The sequence below is a fragment of the Elephas maximus genome, chromosome 7 (genome assembly GCF_024166365.1).
Source record: "Elephas maximus indicus isolate mEleMax1 chromosome 7, mEleMax1 primary haplotype, whole genome shotgun sequence".
NCBI classification, from domain to species: domain Eukaryota; kingdom Metazoa; phylum Chordata; class Mammalia; order Proboscidea; family Elephantidae; genus Elephas; species Elephas maximus.
The window spans coordinates 123,075,141-123,097,051 of NC_064825.1; the positions used below are offsets into that span (position 1 = coordinate 123,075,141).

General features: G+C 40.9%; 2 protein-coding genes across 7 annotated transcripts in view; both read right to left on the reverse strand.

Annotated features, from left to right (window-relative positions):
• Positions 1-21,911, reverse strand: part of LOC126080896 (membrane-spanning 4-domains subfamily A member 4A-like) — a 382,640-nt gene that overhangs the window by 80,905 nt on the left and 279,824 nt on the right. The window lies entirely within an intron of this gene.
• Positions 1-21,911, reverse strand: part of LOC126080879 (uncharacterized) — a 137,333-nt gene that overhangs the window by 24,543 nt on the left and 90,879 nt on the right. For 3 of the 6 annotated variants that reach the window (XM_049892071.1, XM_049892072.1, XM_049892073.1), the window contains exons 4-7: positions 7,759-7,955; positions 2,691-2,861; positions 1,768-1,909; positions 547-675 (exon numbers count right to left, since the gene is read on the reverse strand). In XM_049892071.1, coding sequence (XP_049748028.1) covers positions 547-675; positions 1,768-1,909; positions 2,691-2,861; positions 7,759-7,955 — 639 coding nt within the window. The remainder of the gene's footprint in view (positions 1-546; positions 676-1,767; positions 1,910-2,690; positions 2,862-7,758; positions 7,956-21,911) is intronic. The other 3 variants (XM_049892077.1, XM_049892076.1, XM_049892074.1) reach the window with 2 other exon arrangements.

Here is a 21,911-nt window from a genome sequence, read left to right on the forward strand (position 1 = left end):
GGAAAAGAGCATTTCCAATTGAGGGGAAAAAAGGTCCTAAGGCTCAAGGAATAACAAGGAGGCCAGGGAGTCAGGTGGAGTGAAGTGGGCAAGGAGAGAGAAGGTGGAGGTGAGGTCAGCAAGGTGATGGTGGAGCTAGAAGAAAAGAAAAGAAGAAGAAAAAAAAGAACAAGAAGTCTGATAAGGTCTACCAGGAGTCCTTGGTGAGCTCTTGCATCACCAACCAAGGACCAATGTGGAAATGACTTGCCACTGACCTCCTTTTGAAATTATCAATGCTTCTAATTTTTCTTTCAATATATAAGCCATTCTGGGTTGGGTTTTTGGTTACATGCCACTGTAATATATCATAACTGATATATATTAAATATTTAATTTGCCTAATTTTCAGTCTTTTGCCTAATTTTCAGTCTTTTATATTCTTATTTCCACATTAAATATGAAAAAACTGAGTCAGAGGGACATTAGATATATTTCTCAAGGTTATAAAATACAAGGTAGAGTTAAGACACTGTCTCCAATTATTTCAGAAGGTACTCTACTCACCACTACTGACCCCCATAATGTGTAACCTGTGTATACTGAAATGGGTTTTGGTCCATCAGATGGCAATGAGACAGACATCATCGTTATTCCCAAGGTGAGGTTTATCAAGCCAATCAGGATCTGGACAACCTAGAAATGATGACAAAAGTAAAAACCAATTATCTATCACAGAAATGGTGCCCAAGACAACCTTTCTCTAACCACTGAGTCACTTTCCTTCTCCATTGTTTGGAATAGTCAGACGTGCTTCTTGATAGTCTCTTATAAAAAAAAATTTTTTTCCATATAAAGAACTGTAAATATTGTAACTTACCAAAATTATCTCTTGGGATATCGGTCTTTGACCCAGGAATTTCAAAGTAAAAGAAGATTCTGCCAGGACTTCCTCAGAGACACTGTATGGTACCCAAAATGACAACCCCCTATGTCATACGTACTCCTATGAGAACTGTTGCTCTCCTTTGTCACATTCCCAGGTATGGGAGAAAAAGGAGTTAGTAAAAATTTTTCTAGTTAGGATAAGTGACCTAAAGGAAGGAGAGTCCTTACAGGGGATAATGAGAAAAGAGCAAATATGGCATGGTCTTGGGATCTGGGACCTGGGGCCATGACTGAGTACAGAGATCAAAAATTAGGGGAGTTTGAGTACAATTGTCCAACGACATTAAAAAGGATTCAAAGTGCTAACAATGACTTTGTCCCAGTGCTTTGAAGCCTGAGCTACAGAGAAACTTTTATATTCACTGTCTTTCTACTAGCACTAAGCTGTCTTTCTTTACACCTTTCATTATTTTCAGGGAAATCCACCTAAGACCCCAGAGAGGAAACACATGGAGGATAAAAGAGTTTTCATCATCTTCAGAGCAGGACTGGCTGAGAAAGTGACCCAGAGAGAGATACTAACAATAGGCAGCCATCAGGTATCAGGGAACCCTGTGGAGTGGACACCATCTAGTCCACACATGGCCTTTTCTTTTGCTGCTCTTCCACATGAAAGTTAAATATATTTATCATGGATGACCCACATGGATTATAGAAACAGGATGTCATAGAATTTTCTGCCATTTTTCCCAAGTGATAGGGCCCGAACATCAAATACTGCTGTCCTGAAGATCAGTAGATGTGATATTAGACTTGTACGAGAGAGTATCTGTCATTAAATCTGATCAATTTTGAGTTTACAGCATTATTAGTCTTCTCCCAGATGTGCACCTGACTTACCCCGAGGATCTTCTTCACTGGCATCCTTTTCCACAGATCTGAGTGTAGAGCAGCAGGCTGTCCTACCTTGGGTATACCAGAATCAGCCCTTGTTGTGGTCTGTTGCACTCCTTGCACGGCTCTCACAGCAGCAGAAAAGGTGCTACAATAAGAAACATAATACGGAATGATGTCCAGGAAATGACAGGAGAGGCACACTTTGAGGCAGGCTCCTCCATAACAGAATCTCTGGCCTGCATTCCTTCACTAAGTTATACAGCTATTAGGACATTTCACAACATATTAAAGAGAGAATTTATTTCTACATCCCTGATTTACTGCCTCTTGGGGAGGGAGGAAGGATGGGTTTACATGATTCCTGAGAGCATGATATTCATTTTGTCATGTGGTTAGTGTTTGTGGCTATTTATCTTTTCCAGTTTTTTTCAAAGATTTTTCAGCAGAGTCAGAGTTGTTGTCAGCTTCCTGCTCTCATGAAATAAACTAGACACATGTATAAATGATGTGCAGATGGTGTCTGACCTTCTGGAACTTCACAAGGCAGAAAGAGGTTCAAGAGCAATGGCCAAGGCTGATTCCTATGAGATGAAGTTTAGTCATGTCTCCTCTCTCAGCTCTCTTTACCAATTCTGACAACAACCGTCCCTCCTACCACACTCTCTACTTCTCTGCTGGGTTCAATAAATCATTGCAATGGCCACACAGAACTCACAGACAATATTCACAATGATGGGGTCTATGAGGGAAGTAACAGTTACAGTTCAGGCTTAGGAACACTCAGGACAAAGTTCGTCCATTGGGACGGCCTGTTCCCAGCCATGCTAGCACATATGACTCTCCCTGGCCCTTGGCCTTTGTCCAAAGACACTCAGCTTTCTCCATGGTCTGGGATTAAAAAAAAAAACAGTGCCGTCAATGCTTACCCACTATTTCCTGCTGCTCGGTCTCTGCCACATTTCTCACTGCATTCGGTGCTACAGCTCTCTCTCTCTGTCTGAGACTCTTGGTTCAATGAGCTTCTCAATGCAAGGATCTTTGGTCCAAAAATGTGTTGGTTCCTAGCTAGTCTTCCTTGGAGTGGTGACGTCTTCTCTCTGTTCTGGAATTAGCTCTCTCTTAAGGCAAAAATGACCAATCCCCTTGGTGGCTACAATTATCTTATTTGCATAGTCCCACTTGATCACTTGGGTGGGATTTAGAAAGGCCACAAAAAAGCGACTCATTGCATTATAACAAAGGACCAGGCAAAGGCAGACCAGGGGAGCTCCTCTTTCTATTGCAGAGTGTGCTTTGATGATAACTGAGTTTGTAAATTAGGTTACATGTTAAATGCCGTTCAGTAGTGTGATGGTTAAGACTGTGTGTCATATTGACTGGGCAATTATCCTCAGTGTTTTGGCAGGCTTGTGTTTTTGTGGTCACTTCCTTGTTGAGATTTGATATGTGATGACCCTCATGATGGGATCTGCTGTGAATAACAAATCAGTTGAAAGGGAATTTCCTTGGGCATGTGGCCTGATGTGAGTGTAGGTGGACCTTCTGGCAGGGCTCAGGGTCTTATGCCTGCTCTAAATCCTGCAGCTGGCTCCTGCTCATCTCACCTCCAGTTCTTGGGACTGGAGTTAGCAACTTGCCTGCAGTCCTGCCTGCTGATCTTGGGATTCATCGATCTTCACAACCTGTGAGCAAGAGCCGTGCTCTTCAACCTGTAGATCTTGGGTTTGCCAGCCCCTGCAGCTATGTGAATCAGGAGAAGCCTCTATTCTGACCCACACACTTGGGACATGACACCCTCTACAAGAGTTTGACCCATTTCATTGATATATATGTCTCTCTCTATATATTTATATGCTTTACTTGTTTTGCTTCTCTAGAGAACCCAGCTTAAGACTTTTGGTACCAACGGTGTGATTCTAGAGACACAAATTGTAAGGATGAATTTTCTCTAAATTGGTTCCAAGTCTTGTTAGTCTTAAAGATGTTGATGACTCTGCTACCAGTATAGTAAAGAGGGCACTGCTAATCCAAGGTATGAGGTGACAATTCAAATATGCAAAATATTACCACCAGTAGATCAGGTACTGGCGAAAGCTGAGGCTCTGGGTGATTGCATGTATGATATCATTCTACAATTTTGTATTAATGAGAAGCATAAAGAAGCTGGTTGGTTGGTCCCACTATTGCTGGACAAACTGGTGAAAGAAAGCTCAGGGCTTCAGAGTCAAATTCATGCACTGCATAAATGACTTCAGAGTTTCCATTTCTGCCTTGAAAGACAGCTTTATTTCTTGTAGTAACAGCTGATAATTCCAAAAACCAAACTGAGAGTTTTATTGTAAGAGTGGCTGAATTACAATGCCAACTTAACTGACAAACTCGAAAAGTACCTGAAGTTAAAGTGAGGGCATTCATTGGAAAGAAATGCGGTCCTTGAAACCTGGGAATGGGACATATGGGCAAATAATCAGGAACCTGGAAACATTGCGCCCCTAAATTCCATTGAATCATTATTGCCAACAGAACTGTTAGCCCCTCCACTCCCATCTAATGGGATTAACTCAGCTGCATCTAAAGCGACTCTTTATGGGTCATCGCCTGGGACATCACCTGAGGCAGATGCTTTAGAAGACAAGGCTGAATGTTCTCAAAACATTTCCCAACAGGTTTTGGCTTCTAGACCTATAACAAATCTTAAGTCCCAGTGAGTCCCAAAAGGTGAAGTACAAAGTGTAACCCAGGAGGATGTATGTTACACTCTAAAAGGACTGCTTGACTTTTCTAATATGTACAAACAAACCTGGGGAGCGTGTGTGAGAATGGCTATTAAGGATGTAGGAAAATGGTGCAAGGAACATAAAGATGGATCAGTCTGAGTTTATTGATATGGGCTCACTAAGCATAGATTCTTCATCCAATGTTTCAGCTTGAGAAGTTAGGAAATGATCTAATAGTTTATTTGGTTGGTGTCTTAGGCTGGGTTCTCTACAGAAGCAAAACCAATAAAGCATATAAATATAAATACAAATATAAATACACACATATATATGTAGAGAGAGAGATTTATATCAAGGAAATGGCTTATGCAGTTCTAGAGGCTGGAGTGTCCCAAGTCCAACGGTCAGGATAGACACTTCTCCTGATTCACATAGCCACAGGGGCTGATGAAACCAAGATTGGCAGCTCAGAGAGTAGAGCTTTTGTTCAGGGGCCATGAAGATCAATGAATTCCAAGATTAGCAACCAAGACCGCAGGTAAAATACTAGCTCAAGTCCGAAGAACCAGAGGTCAGATGAACAGGAACCAGCTGCAGAATCCAGAAGGCGCAAAAGCCCACAAACCATGCCAAAATATCCACTTAAATTCAGTGGAGGATGCACACCAAGAAAAATCCCTTTCAACTGACTGGCTACCCACAGCAGATTTCACCATGAAGGTGATCACATAATATCAAATGTCATCACGGAAGTGATTACAACATCCTACAACTATCAAACCACTGAGAATCATGGCCCAGTGAAGCTGACACACAACTTTAACCATTACGGTTGGGTTGCTGAAACATGGATTATAAGGTGGTCTATACTAAACCAAAGTGAAGTACCAGACCTGACTTGGTAAACTGCAGAAGAAGGTATTCAAAGGCTTAGAGAAATTAGCATCCTAGAGTGGATTTATCAGTTTAGACCCACAGAACCACACGTGCAATGCTTGGGTGACACACCTTTTACCACAACAGTGAGGAACAAATTTGTGAAGCGAGCCCCAGCATCACTGAAGACTGCTGTGATTGATATTTTATCTAAATCAGATTTGACAGAGGGAAGTAAGACACCTAAGTACAATGGGGCTGATTGGAGCCTACGGTGGTAGAGGCCAAGTGGCACCACTGAATCGACAAAGACAAGGTGGCCATGGTTACAGTAATCGATAGCAAAGTCAAAGCACTAATCAGAATAATCTGACTCATATGGACTTATGGCATGGGCTACTTAGTCATGGTGTCCCAAAGAGTAAAATAGAGAGCACATCTACTAAGTATTTCCTGATCTGCACAAATAGATAAATTCTAGGTCAGGTGAACAGCAGTCTAACTTGAATCACAAGAATAAAGGGTCAGGGTCCCTCAATCAATTCCCAGACTTGAGTGAGTTTAAAGACCCACAACCCCTTGAATGAAGTGGAGGCTGGGTCTCCTTGAGGAAGTACTCCAATACACTGCCAAAAATTTAGACTGTTAATTTCTCTCCTAGCCTTCCCCAAAGGAATCTATGGCCTTTTACGAGAGTGACTGTTTACGGGGAAAAGAAAATAATCAGACCTTTCAGGGATTATTGGATACTGGCTCTGAACTGACACTAATTCCAAGAGACCCAAAAGATCACTATGGCCCACCAGTCAGAACGGGGGCATATGGAGGTCAGGTTATTAATGGAGTCTTGGTTCATGTCTGTCTCACAGTGAGTCCCTGAACCCATCCTGCAGTGATTTCCCCAGTCCCAGAATGCATAATTGGAATCGATATAGTCAGCAATTGGCAGGACCCCACATTGGATCTCTCACAAATGGAGAAAGGACTATTATGATAGGAAAAGCCAAGTGGAAGCCATTAGCACTGCCCCACCTAGGAAAATAGTGAAGAAAAAGCAATACTGCATTTCTGGAGGGACTGCAGAAATTATTGACACCATCAAGGACTTGAAGGTTGTAGGGGTGGGGATTCCCGCCACATCCCCATTCAAGTCACCAATTACACCTGTGTAAAAAAATTAAAAAAAGATATATATTGGGGAATGACAGTGGATTATTGAAAATTTAACCAAGTGGTTACTCAAAATGGAGCTGCTATTCCAGATGTAGTCTTATTGCTTGAACAAATTAGTATATCTCCATATAGGGTCACTATGAGTTGGAATTGACTCGACGGCAGTGGTTTTTGGGTTTCTGGTACCTGGTATGCAGCTATTGATGTGGCTAATGCCATTTCCTCCATGTCTGTTTCAAAGGACCATCAAAAACTGTTTGCCTTTGGCTGGAAAGGCCAGCAATATACCTTTAGTTGCCTGCCTCTGTGTTATATCAACTCTCTGGCCCTATGTCAAAATTTAGTCCTCAGGGAACTTGATTGCTCTTTTCTTTCACAAGGCATCACACTGGTCCATTACATTGATGACATAATACTGATTGGACCTAGTAAAGAGGAAGTGTCAGTGACTCTGGAGTTATTAGTTAAACATTTGCCTGTTAGAGGGTGGGAAATTAATCTCACAAAAATTTGGACACCTTTCACCTCAGTGATATTTCTGGGGGTCTAGTGGTATGGGGCATGTCCAGATATTCCTTCCAAAGTGAAGGAAAAGCTTTTGCGTCTGGCTCCTCCCACAACTAAAAAGGAGGCACAATGCCTAGTGGGATTCTTTGGTTGTTGGAGGCAGCATATTTTCCCCTGGGTGTGCTACTCTGGCCCATTTATTGAGTTGAAAAGCTGCTGGTTTTGAGTGGGGCCTAGAACAAGAGAACGCTCTGCAACATGTTCAACCTGGTGTGCAAGCCACTCTGTTCCTTGGGCCATATGATCTGGCTGATCCAATGGTGCTTGAAGAGTCCATGGCAGATAGGGATGCTATTTGGAGACTTTGGCAGGTCTCTATTGGTAAATCATAGCACAGACCCTATGATTTTGGAGTAAAGCCCTGCCATCCTGTGCAGATAACTACACTCCTTTTGAGAAGCAGTTTTTGGCTTTTTACTGGGCTTTACTAGAGTCTGAACACTTAACCATGGCACACCAAGTCACCAAGCAGCCTGAGCTGGCCAAAATGAACTAGGTGTTGTCTGATCCACAGAGTCATATATTTGGATATGCACAGCAGCACTCAATCATTAAATGGAAGTGGTATATAAGAGATCAGTCCCAAGCAGGAAATGACGGTGCAAGTACGTTGCCTAGAAGGTGGCCCTCATGCAAATGGTCTCCATTTCTGTCACATTACCTTCTATCTCTCAGTGTGCCCCTATGGCCACACGAGGAGTCCCTTATGATCAGTTGACTGAAGAAGAGAAAACTCATGCCTGATTTACAGATGGATCTGGGCAATATAATGGCACCACTCAACAGTGGACAGCCAGAGGTGGAGCCAAGATGGCGGGATAGCAGACGATTCTGGTGAGCACTCTTTACAATAAAGACCTGAAAAAGAATTGAAATGAGTGTATTTATGACAAGCTAGGAGCCTTGAACATCTAAGGCAAACTTCGAAAATGAACTGAGGGTCAGGGGAAGGAAGAGATGGTTCAGAAGAGGAGAGGAGTTGCTGGACCTGAATCACAGGGAGCCCTCAGGCACTATCGCCAGGAGTGGAAGCGGTGGCCTGTTACAAGCATTCGGCCACATTTTTGTCAGGGAGAAGCAGCTAGCCACACAGCCTACTCACACCTCTGGAACCAGAGAAGAACAGCGCTCTCAGCAAAAGCTAAGTACTTGTGTATGTATATTTTACCACAGCTCCCTGCTCCTAAGCTGGCTTCAGTGGCTGACTTCCCTGGGCTTGAGATAGGCCCTGTTGAGCACCGAGAGCCATCCTTCCAGCATTGGGGAAGGAATAAATTTGCTTTTGGGGGGAAAGATAATTTGCCGGCTCCACTAAATGAGGGAGCTCAGGACAGAAGCGGCTCATGTCCAGGCATAAATGGCCCATGGATTTGAGTACCTTTCCCCTCTGCATGGACCTGTGTGGGCCTATTTCAGGAGAATAGGCTCTTGTTGGCAGACTCTAACCATTTCAGCTGTTTGGCAGAGAGGTGGGTGTTTGAAGTTTGACATTGCTTTGCCTATTAAACAGGGTCCTCACCTACCCACATCAGGGGCCTAAAGACTGTTACCTCCACTCAGGTCATCGAGCCACCAGTGACAGGGGTCCAAGGATAACTGGTACCTACCAGTCGTTACAACCAAAAACACTGGGTGCCCATGGTCTATCTGCCGAAGCCAGCCACCTGTACCCTCTAGGGAACAGGGACACGCTTTCCTCAGAGACACATGGGGGGTGATTCTCAGCCCCTTCCTTGTTCAGAGTGTGACCCCCTGCTGCAGTCAGATACTAGTACCTACACCAATCACCCCTGCCCCTCTAAGACTGTAGGACAGAGCCTGTACCACACACTTGATGATCAGCTACCTGGACACCTGAGCTGAATTCATACAAGAATAGTAAATGGAATCGTAGACTGATATACATAATAACAGCTCTAGCCATCAGGGCACAAGACATCAGAGCTCCAAACGGAAAAATAATCAAGCTAGCTCACTCAAGCAACCCATCTGTGAATATTAAAACAAAACAAAGCAAGAAGCTATGACACAGTAAGCAAACATAACATAAACTAATACAATAGCTTATAGATGGCTCAGAGACAACAGTCAATATCAAGTCACATAAAGAAACAGATCGTGATCACCTGAACAAACTCTCATAACAAAGCATCTAGGGATCTTCTAGATGAAAGTGCCTTCCCAGAATTACCAGAGGCAGAATACAAAAGATTAATATAAAGAACCCTTCAAGACATCAGGAAGGAAATGAGGCAATACACAGAACAAGCCAAGAAACACTCAGATAAAGCAATTGAGGAATTAAAAGGATTATTCAGGAACATAATGAAAAATTTAATAAGCTAGAAAAATCCATAGACAGACAGCAATCAGAAGAAATTCAGAAGATTAACAATAAAATTACAGAAGTAGACAACTCAATAGAAAGTCAGAGAAGCAGATTTGAGCAAGTGGAAGGCAGAATTTCTGAACCTGAAAATAAAGGACTTGGCACTAATATATTTGAAGAAAAATCAGATAAAAGAATTTTTAAAAATGAAGAAATCTTAAGCATCATGTGGGACTCTGTGAAGAGAAATAACCTACAAGTGATGGGAGTACCAGAAGAGGGAGGGATAACAGAGCATACAGAGAGAGTTACTGAAGATTTGTTGGTGGAAAACTTCTCTGATATTGTGAAAGATGAGAAGATACCGATCCAAGATGCTCATCAAACTCCACATAAGGTAGGTGTTAAAAGAAAGTCACCAAGACATACTATAATCAAACTTGCCAAAACCAAAGATAAAGAGAAAATTTTAGGAGCAGCTAGGGATAAAAAAAAAGTCACCTACAAAGGAGAGTCAATAAGAATAAGCTCAGACTACTTGGCAGAGACCATGCAGGCAAGAAGGCAATGGGATGACTTATATAAAAAAGTGAAGGAAAAAATTGCCAGCCAAGAATCATATGTTCAGCAAAACTGTCTGTCAAATATGAAGGTGAAATTAGGACATTTCCAGATCAATGGAAGTTTAGGGAATTCATAACCACCAAACCAAAACTACAAGAAATACTAAAGGAAGTTCTTAGGTTAGAAAATCAGTAGTATCACTTAACAACCCCAGACTAGAACACTGGGCAGACCAATCAGATGTCTACCCATACAGGGAAATCAAAAGAATATATCAGATAAAAAAAAAAAAAAGCTGAAAACAGGATAACAGCGATGCTATTACGTAAAAGAAGACAACATTAAAACAATAAAGAGGGTCTTCCTTATGGAGAGGAAGATATGGTGATACAAAGAAATAAAAGTTAGGTTTAAATTTAGAAAAATAGGGTAAGGAATAAGGTAGTCACAAAGCAGAAAACTATCCTACATATGAAAATAAAATACACGAAAAAATACACACTTAGCAGAAACAAAATCAAGAACAACGAATATGAGGAAAGGACAATTTATAAAGATAATCTACGCAGCACATAAAATTAAGTGGGAAAAAGAAACAGTCAACAGCACACAAAAAAAGACATCAAAATGATAGCACTAAATTCATACCTATCCATATTTACACTGAATGGAAGTGGAGTAAATGCTCCAATAAAGAGACAGAGAGTGGCAGTATGGATTAAAAATCATGATCCATCTATATGCTGCCTACAAGAGACACACCTGAGACTTAGAGACAAAAAGAAACTAAAACTAAAAGGATGGAAAAAATATATCAAGCAAACAAGAATCAAAAAAGAGCAGGAGTGGCAATATTAATTTCTGACAAAATAGACTTTAAAGTTAAATCCATCAGAAAGGATAAGGAAGGACACCATATAATGATTAAAGGGACAATATAAAAAGAAGATATTACCATATTAAATATTTATGCAGCCAATGATAGGGCTGCAAGATACATAAAACAAACTCTATCAGCATTGAAAAGTGAGATGGACAGCTCCAAAATAATAGTCAGCACACCACTTTAAGTGAAGGGCTGGACATCCAGAAAGAAGCTCAAAAAAGACACAGAAGATCTAAATGCCAAATTAACTGTCTTGACCTCATAGACATATACAGAACACCCCAACCAACAGCAGTCAAGTATACTTTCTTTTCTAGTGCACATGGAACATTCTCTAGAATAGACCACATATTAGGTCATAAAGCAAGCCTTAGCAGAATCAAAAACACTGAAATTATACAAAGCATCTTCTCTGACCATAAGGCCATAAAAGTGGAAATCAATGACAGAAAAAGCAGGGAAAAGAAATCAAACACTTGGAAACTGAACAATACCCTGCTCAAAAAAGACTGGATTATAGAAGACATTAAGGATGGAATACAAAAATTCATAGAATCCAATGAGAATGAAAACTCTTCCTATCAGAACCTTTGGGACACAGCAAAAGCCGTGCTCAGAGGTAAATTTATATCAATAAATGCACACATCCAAAAAGAAGAAAGGGCCAACAAAGAATTATCCCTGCAACTTGAACAAATAGAAAGAGAGCAACAAAAGAAACCAGATGAAAACAACTAACAATTAGACCAAAACTAAATGAAATAGAAAACAGTAAAACAATTGAATTAACAAGATCGAAATGTGGTTCCTTGAAAAAAATCAACAAAATCGATAAACCAATGGCCAAACTGACAACAGAAAAACAGAAGAGGAAGCAAATAACCCAAATAAGCAATGAGTTGGGTGATATTACAAAGACCCAACTGAAATTAAAAGAATCATATCAGATTACTATGAAAAATTGTACTCTAACAAATTTGAACACCTAGAAGAAATGGATGAACTCCTAGAAACACACTACCTACCTAAACTAACACAAACAGAGGTAGAACAACTAAATAGACCCATAAAAAAAAAAGAACAGATTGAAAAGGTAATCAAAAAACTCTCAATAAAAATAGCCCTGGCCAAGATGGGTTCGCTGCAGAGTTCTACCAAACTTGCAGAGAAGAGTTAATACCACTACTACTAAAGGTATTTCAGAACATAGAAAAGGATGGAATACTCCCAAACTCATCCTATGAAGCCAGCATATCCCTGATACCAAAACCAGGTAAAGACACCACAAAAAAAGGAAATTACAGACCTGTATCCTTCATGAACATAGATGCAAAAATCCTCAACAAAATTCTAGCCAATAGAAGTCAACAACATATCAAAAAAAAATCACCATGACCAAGTCGGATTCATACCAGGTATGCAGGGATGGTTCAACATTAGAAAAACAGTTAATGTAATCCATCATATGAAAAGAGAAGAATCACATAATTTTATCAATTGATGTAAAAAAGGCATTTGACAAAGTTCAACACCCATTCTTTGATAAAAACTCTCAGCAAAATAGGAATAGAAGGAAAATTCCTCAACATAATAAAGGGCGTTTATACAAAGCCAATAGCCAACATAATCCTAAATGCAGAGAGCCTGAAAGCATTCCCCTTGAGATCGGGGACCAGACGAGGATGCTCTTTATCACCGCTCTTATTCAACATTCTACTGGAGGTCCTAGCCAAAGCAATTAGGCTAGATAAAGAAACCAAGGGCATCCAGATTGGCAAGGAAGAAATAAAAGTATCTCTATTTGCAGAAGACATGATCTTATACAGAGAAAACCCCAAAGAACCCTCAAAAACACTACTAAAACTAATAGAAGAGTTCAGCATAGTATCAGGATACAAGATAAACATACAAAAATCAGTTGGATTCCTCTACACCAACAAAAAGAACATCAAAGAGGAAATCCACAAATCAGTACCATTTACAGTAGCTCCCAAGAAAATGAAATACTTAGGAATGAATCTTACCAGAGACGTAAAAGACTTATGCAAAGAAACCTCTACAAAACACTTCCGCAAGAAACCAAGAGACCTACATAAGTAGAAAAACATACCTTGCTCATGGATAGGAAGACTTAACGTTATAAAAATGTCTACTCTACCAAAAGGATCTATAGATTTAATGCAATTCCAATCCAAATTTGAATGACATTTTTAAATGAGACAGAGAAACAAATCACCAACTTCATATGGATAAGTAAAGCATTACTGAAAAAGGAGAACAAAATGGGAGGCCTCACTCTACCTGATTTTAGAACCTCTTATACCACCACAGTAGTCAAAACAGCCTGGTACTGATACAATAACAGATACATAGACCAATGGAACAGAATTGACAATCCAGACATAAATCCATCCACATATGAGCAGATGATATTTAACAAAATGAAACAAGACCCATACTTCACTACATGCACAAAAACAAACTCAAAATTGATCAAAGACTTAAATATAATATCTAAAACAATAAATACCATGGAAGAAAAAATAGGGACAACATTAGGAACCCTAATACATGGCATAAAGAGTATACAAAACATTACTAACAATGTAGAAGAAAACTAGATAACTGGGAGTTCCTAAAAATCAAACACCTATGCTCATCCAAAGACTTCACCATAAGAGTAAAAAGATTGCCGATAGATTGGGAAAAAATTTTTAGGTATGACATTACCGATCAGCTCCTGATCTCTAAAATCTACATGCTACTGCAAAAACTCAACTACAAAAAGACAAAACCCAATTAAAAAATGGGCAGAAGATATGAACAGACACTTCACTAAAGAAGACATTCGGGTAGCTAACAGATACATGAGGAAATGCTCATGATCGTTAGCAACTAGAGAAATGCAAATCAAAACTACAATGAGATTTCATCTCACTCCAACAAGGCTGGCATTAATCCAAAAAAACACAAAGTAATAATTGTTGGAGAAGCTGTGGAGACATTGGAACACTTATACACTGCTGGTGGGAATGTCAAATGGTACAACTATTTTGGAAATCGATTTGGTGCTTCCTTAAAAAGCTAGAAATAGAACAACCACTCCTGGGAATATATCCTACAGAAATAAGAGCCTTTACACAAACAAATATATGCACACCCACGTTCACTGCAGCACTATTTACAATAGCAAAAAGCTGGAAGCAACCGAGGTGCCCATCAACAGATGAATGGAGAAATAAATTTAGGTATATTCGCACAATGGAATACTACGCATCGATACAGAACAGTGATGAATCTGTGAAACATTTAATAGCATGAAGGAATGTGGAAGGCATTATGCTGAGTGAAATTAGTTGCAAAAGGACAAATATTCTATAAGACCACTATTACAAGAACTCAAGAAATAGTTTAAACAGAAAGGAAAATATTCTTTGATGGTTACGAGAGAGGGGAGAGAGGAAGGGTGGGAGAGGGGTATTCACTAATTAAATAGTAGATAAGATGTGCTTTTGGTGACGGAAAAGACAATACACAATATATGAGAGGTCAGCACAACTTGACTAAACCAAAAGCAAAGAAGTTTCCTGAATAAACTGAATGTTTCAAAGGCCAGTGTAGCAGGGGCAGGGGTTTGGGGACCATCTAAGTCACTTGGCCTAATAAAATGTATTAAGAAAACATTCTGTATGCCACTTTGGAGAGTGGCGTCTGGGGTCTTAAATGCTAGCAAACAGCAATCTAAGATGCATCAAGTGGTCTCAACCCACCTGGATCAAAGGAGAGTGAAGAACACCAAGAGACAGAAAGGGGCACATAAAGCAGAGACTACATTAGCTTGAGATCAGGAGAACTAGATGGTGCCTGGCTACAACTGATGACTGCCCTGACAGGGAACACAGCAGAGAACCAATGAGGGAACAGGAGACCAGTGGGATGCAGACCTCAAATTCTCATGAAAAGACCAGAATTAATGGTCTGGCTGGGACTAGAAGGACCCCAGTGGCAATGGCCCCCAGACCTACTGTTGGCCCAGCACAGGAACCATTCCCAGAGCCAACTCTCCAGACAGGAATTGGACTGGACAATGAGTTGGAGAGGAATGCTGGTGAGGAGAGAGCTTGTTGGATCAGGTGGACACTTGAGACTATATTGGCATCTCTTTCCTGAAGGGAAGATAGAGGGTAGAGGGGGTTAGAAGCTGGTGAAATGGACATGAAAAGAGAGAGTGGTAGGAGGGAGTGGGCTGTCTCATTAGGGGGACATCAACTGGGAGTAGGTAGCAAGGTGTATTTGTGTGAGAGACTGACTTGACTTGTAAGCTTTCACATAAAGCACAGTAAAAATTAAAAAAAAAAAAAGTGGACACCGGTAGTATCACAGAACCTTTTTCAAACCTCCCTGAAGGATAGTGGTGAATGGAAAAACTCCCAGTGAGCAGAACTTCAAGCAGTACACCTGGTTGTTCACTTTGCTTGGAAGGATACTGTTGCTATCAGGTGAGGTCGAGGTGGTTTTGAGTCATAGAGACCCTATGCACAACATAACAAAACATCTCCCAATCTTGCGCCAATCTTACAATCATTGTTAGGCTTGAGCCCATTGTTGCAGCCACTGTGTCAATCCACCTTCTTGAGGGTCTTCCTCTTTTCTGCTGACCTTGTACTTTACCAAGTATGATGTCCATCTCCAGGGATTGATCCCTCCTGACAACATGTCCAAAGTATGTAAGATGCAGTCTCACCATCTTTGCTTCTAAGGAGCATTCTAGTTGTACTTCTTCCAAGACAGATTTGTTATTTTGGCAGCCCATGGTATATTCAATATTCTTCACCAACACCACAATTCAAGGCATCGATTCTTCTTCAGTCTTCCTTATTCATTGTGCAGCCTTCACGTTCATATGATAAGGTTGAAAATACCATAGCTTGGATCAGGTGCACCTTAGTCTTCAAGGTGACATCTTTGCTTTCCAACACTTTAAAGAGGTCCTTTGCAGCAGATTTGCCTAATGCAACCCATCTCTTGATTTCTTGACTGCTGCTTCCATGGGTGTTGATTCTGGATCCAAGTAAAATGAAATCTTTGAGAAAAAAAAATCTGGTGGCATAGTGGTTACGTGCTATGGCTTCTAACTAAAAGGTCAGCAGTTCAAATCCACCAGGTGCTCCTTGGAGTCTCTACCGGGCAGTTCTACTTTGCTTAGAAGGAGAAAAGGCCAAATGTGCAATTGTGTAAAGATGCACAGGCTGTTGCTAATGTTTTGGCTGGATGGTCAGGGACTTGGAAGGAACAGGATTGGAAAATTGGAGACAAGGATTTATGGTGAAGAGTTATGTGGATAGACATCTATGAATTGGCCAAAGAAGTGAAGGTGTTTGTGTCTCATGTGAAGCCTCGCTAAACAATGACCTTGGCAGAGGAGGATTTTAACAATGAAGTGGGTAGGATTATGTGTGCTCTGGAAACCACTCATCATCTTTCTCTAGCTACTCCCATCATTCCTCAATGCGCTCAAGAACAAAATGGCCCTGGTGGCAGGGATGGAGGTTATGCATGGGCCCAGCAACATGGACTTCCACTCACCAAGGCTGACTGGGCTACAGCCACTGCTGAGTGCCCAATCTGCCAGCAGCAGAGACCAAAACTGAGTCCTCAATATGGCACCATTACTCAAGGTGGTCAGCCACCAAGCTGGTGGCAAAGTTGATTACATTGGACCACTTCCGTCATGGAAAAGGCAGCATTTGGTTCTTACTTGAATAGACATTTACTCTGGATATGGATAAGTTTTCCTTGCAAGAAATGCTTCTGCCAAAACTACCATCTGTGGACTTATAAAATGCCTTATCCACTGTCATGGCATCCCACATAGTATTGCTTCAGATGAAGGGACTCACTTCACAGCAAATGAAGTGCAGCAGTTTGCCCGTCCTCATGGAATTCATTGGTCTTACCATGTTTCCCATCATCCTGAAGCAGCTGGCTTGATAGAACAATGGGATTGCCTTCTAAAGACACAATTACAGCATCAGCTAGGTGACAATGTCTTGCAGGGTTGGGTCAATGTTCTCCAGGAGGCTGTATATCCTCTAAACCAGCATCCAATATATGGTGCTGTTCCACTCAAAGCCAGGATTCATGGGCCCAGGAATCATGCAGTAGAAATGAGAGTAGCACCACTCACTATTAACCCTAGTGACCCTCACGAAAGCTTTTTGCTTCTTGTCCCCAGGACCTTATTTTCTGCAGGTTTATAGGTCTTAGTTTCAAAGAGACGAATGCTTCCATCTGGAGACAAATCACTGATTTCATTGATCTGGAAGCTAGGAATGTCACTTTGCCACTCTGGGCTCCTTGTACCTCTGGATCAACAGGCAAAGAAGGCAGTTACCATAACGGCTGGTGTGATTGATCCTGATTACCAAGAGGAAATTGGATTGATATTACATAATGGAGGTAAAGAAGAGTAAGTTTGGAATGTAGGAGGTTCCTTAGAGCATTTTTTAGTACTACCTTTCCCTGTTATTAAAGTCAGTGGAAAACTACAGCAACCCAATACAACATGACTGCTAATGGCCCAGACCCTTCAGGAATGAAGTTTTGGGTCACCCCACCAGGCAAAGAACCATGACAAAGCTGAGGTGCTTGCTGAGGGCAAAGGGAATACAGAATCGGTGGTGGAAGAAAGTAGTTCTAAATACCAGTTATGGCAACATGGTAAGTTGCAGAAACGAGGACCGTAACTGTTATGAATATTTCTGCTTCGTATGTGTGCACCAAATATTTTTGTTTCCTTCACTTGTAAAATATAAGATGTAAACAGGGCCAGTGTTTTTTCTGTTGTATGTGCATTTATTGTCTCATGTTAGGCGCAAGTATGACTTTATAATTATCTTTATTCAGAGATTATGTATGGTTTAAGGAGATGCCAGGCTGACAAGGGGTGAACTGTGATGCTTAAAATTGTGTGTCAACTTGGCTGGGCCATGATTCTCAGTGTTTTCACCATTGTGTGATGTTGTAGTCGCTTCCTCGTTGAGATTTGATATGTGATCAGGTATCCCCATGATGGATCTGCTGTGAGTAGCCAATCAGTTCAAGCGGATTTTCTTTGGATGTGTGACCTGCATTGAATGTGGGAGGATATTGTGGCAGGCTTGGGGGTTTTTGCTTGTTTTGGATCCTGCAGCTGGTTCCTGTTCATGTGATCTCTGGTTCTTGGCACTAAAGCTAGCAGCTTACCTGCAGTTTTGTCTGCCTATCTTGGGATTTGTCTATCTTGACAGCCTGGGAGAAAGAGCCCTGCTCCTCAACCTGCTAATCTTGGGTTCACCAGCCTACGTGGCTATGAGAATCAGGAAAAGCCTATATCCAGACATGCAGACTTGGGATATTACAGCCTTTACAACCATGTGAACCATTTCTTTGATATAAATCTCTCTCTCTCTCTCTGTATATATATACATGCTTTGCTGATTTTGCTTCTTGAGGGAACTCAGCCTAAGACAAGTAGGTATAGGAGCCTTGGGGAGCAGTGCTTAAAGCACTCGGCCACTGACCAAAGTGTCAGCCATTTGAACCCAATAGCTGTTCCTTGAGAGAAAGATGTGGCAGTCTGCTTCTCTAAAGATCACAACCTTGGAAACCCTATGGGGCAGTTCTACTCTGAGCGGGAATACCCTCAACAGTAGTGGCCAAATACGTGTATTCGGACTGAACTGTATATTTGAGCATCCCCTGGGCAGAATACACTATCTAGATTTCAGAGAGGAGGATAGAATAAATAAGGGCCTTGATTTTGACCTTAAATCTAATCCACAACCTCTAATCTATTTTAACCTGGGAGAACTAACTGATCTTAAATTCAAGTTAGTATATTAAAGCTTATAATTTGATCTGCATTTAGCAAAGTCTCCCAGAGGGGAAGAGCATTAACTTTCACTTCCAACATTTGAGAACCTAAACAGAAAATATACAGCCTTCCTAAAAATTTCTGTTTCAAAGAAAGTAACGAGGCACAATGAGAACTGTGTAGAGAAGAGTATTTTGGATCCCTGTAATGTGTCCCCAGTATAGAGTGGTGAGAAGTAAAGATAACAAGAACACTAAGAGAGCAATGGCATACTCCAAGTGTCTTCTCTTAGTGGAAGGCCCCATAATTCACTCAGTTGTTCATGTTAAAAACCGGGACGTCATCATTGATGCCTTCTGTTACTCACCCTCTGTGTCCGATCAACTATGTTCTCTTGATCCTACATCACAACCGCTTTTCAATTTTGTGTACTTCTACCTCCCCAGCCCAACCTACCATCTAACTTCTAAGAAATATTTCCCTTAGTTTCCCAGTGTTGTACCGTGTCCACTCTTGGCCCTGGATGGATAATTCATTCCCACTCTGTATCCAGAGTCATTGCTTTAAAAAGGAAAGAGACAAGAGTGTTAAAATTTAGTGCTGCAAGTCTATCCGATTCACAGTGATCTTATTGGGCAAAGTAGAACTGCCCCACAGGGTTTCCGGTGTTGTGATCTTAAGGATTACAGGGAGCAGCTGGTGGGTTTAAACTGTCAACCTTTTGGTTAGCAGGCGAGTACTGAACTTCTGTGCCACCATTTCTCCTGACAATAGTGTTACCCTCTTTAATCTTCCACTGGCATTTCTTTGCTCTTAGTATAAAGTTAAAAATTTTAGCGTTGTTGAGAGGAGAACCTCTGCTGCCTAGCCCACATCTATTACCCTAAACTTACCTTGAATCTCTCTCCTTCTTGTTTTCAAAGCCTCAAATTTATTTGACTCATTTCAATTCTTCCAAATCAGCAAACTTTTTCCTATATCAAGGCATTTCTACACGTTGAACTTATTGCTAGGAATGTTCTGCCCCTTCACCAGCTGCCCTGCAACAAAAACTGACCTCAGCAACTGGTCCTTCGCATTCACTGGTGGTATTGCATATACTTTGCCTTCTCTCAGACACAACTCCACACCTCTCCAGCTTCTCACAAATGGCTTACTCAATGTATGATATTGTCCGTGCTTTAAGAAATCTCTGTTATTTCTCTTATGCTCTAGAAGCCAAAATTGTCGTATATGAACTTTTTCTCTCAAATGCAAAGGAATCTCTACATTCTTTTCTCGGATGTACGTTCACAAGGTTTAGGAATTGTGTGCCCTCTCTTATTAAATACCCTTGGTAGTCTTTTTCTATATTTAATTTTTTTCCATTAAGACCCTGAACTTTGTTGAGGACAACGATATTATATCCAAATAATGCTTCCAAGTGGCTCTATGTTCTTGCTATATTTCTGTCCCCTACATGTCTGTCAGTTTGTTGTATTGTAGAGGCTTGAGTATTGCTACGGTGCTGGAAGCTATGCCACCAGTATTCAAATACAAGCAGGGTCACCTATGTTGGGCAGGTTTCAGCTGAGCTTCCAGACTAAATAGACTAGGAAGAAGGACCCAGTGGCCCACTTCTGAAAAGAATTAGCCAGAGAAAATCTTATGAATTCTAGCAGAACATTGTCTGATATAGTGCTAGAAGATGAGGCCCTGATGTTGGTAGAAACTCAATAGACAACTGTGGAAGAGCTACCTCTTCAAAGTAGAGTCATCCTTAATGACATGCTTTCATCGTCAAAAAGGACATTTCAAGATGTATCCAGAAGTACAATGTTGTCAGTTATAGGAAAATAACCACATGCCTACAGGGAATACTAGTTAATATGACTATTATTCAAGTTTACACACCAACAACTAATGCCGAAGATGAAGAAACTGAAGATTTTTACCAACTTCTGCAGTCTGAAATTGATGGAACATGCAACCAGGATGCATTGATAATTACTGGTGATTTGGATACAAAAGTTGGAAACAAAGAAGGACCTGCAGTTGGATAATATGGCCTTGGTGATAGAAATGACACCAGAAATCACGTGATAGAATTATGCAAGACCAATGACTTCTTCATTGCTAATAAATTTTATACCAACGTAAACAGTGACTATACACTTGGATCACACAAGATGGAATACATAGGAATCAAATCTACTACATCTGTGGAAAGAGATGATGGAAAAACTCAACATCATCTGTCAGAACAAGGCCAGGGGCCGACAGTGGAACAGACCATCAATTGCTCATATACGAGTTCAAGTTGAAACTGAAGATAATTAGAAAAATTCCATGAGATTTTGTGTCCCTCGTATGATTGTGGGGCCCTGGTGGCATAGTGGTTAAGGACTCAGCTGTTAATCAAAAGGGTTGACAGTTCAGATCCACTAGCTGCTCCTTGGAAACCCTATGGGGGAGTAGTACTGTCTATTGTGAAATTTGCTGAGCAAGCAGTGGCTGCCCACGCATATAGTGCTTTATACATAATAATGGTTATTACTGTGGATATCAGTGGTCGAGCAGTTTCTGTGTGCCATGCTCTGCTCCAAGATTTTTAATCAAGCAGAGGAATTTAGTGGTGTTTTGAATCCATTTTAAAAGCATTCTTTCTACAATTTCACATATTTCCTTATATATGGAGAGAACTGTTTCACCATTTTGTACACTCTTTTTTTTTTTTGTTTTACCCTTAGTCAAGGCAGGCAGCATACTGAGTAACAGTGTTGCATTATAACCATGGGTGTGAGGAGCTTCCAGGTAATTTTTATCAGCTTGTCAGCATTATTTATTGGTAACAATGGGATTGGTGATTTGCAGTTTCCCTTCCTGAGACTCCTAGAACTCTCAGACATGGGAGCTGGCTGTGTAGTCAGAACTATGTCTATATGGCCAACCAGGTATAAAAAACCCTGGCCAACAATGTGCTCTGTTGAGTTCCTAAGAGAAATAAAGTATGCATCACAGAGAGAAAGGGAGGGCAATAGGAACTCATGCCTGACATTTCTGGACCCCTTGCTGTCAGGCAGCCTGGTATGATTATCCTTGCTTTAACTCTAGGGCTAGATTGTATCCTTTTCCTACAATAAACCATAGATTTGTGAGCATTTTCGTATTGGGTTCTGTGAGTCTTCCTTTGAAATCAAG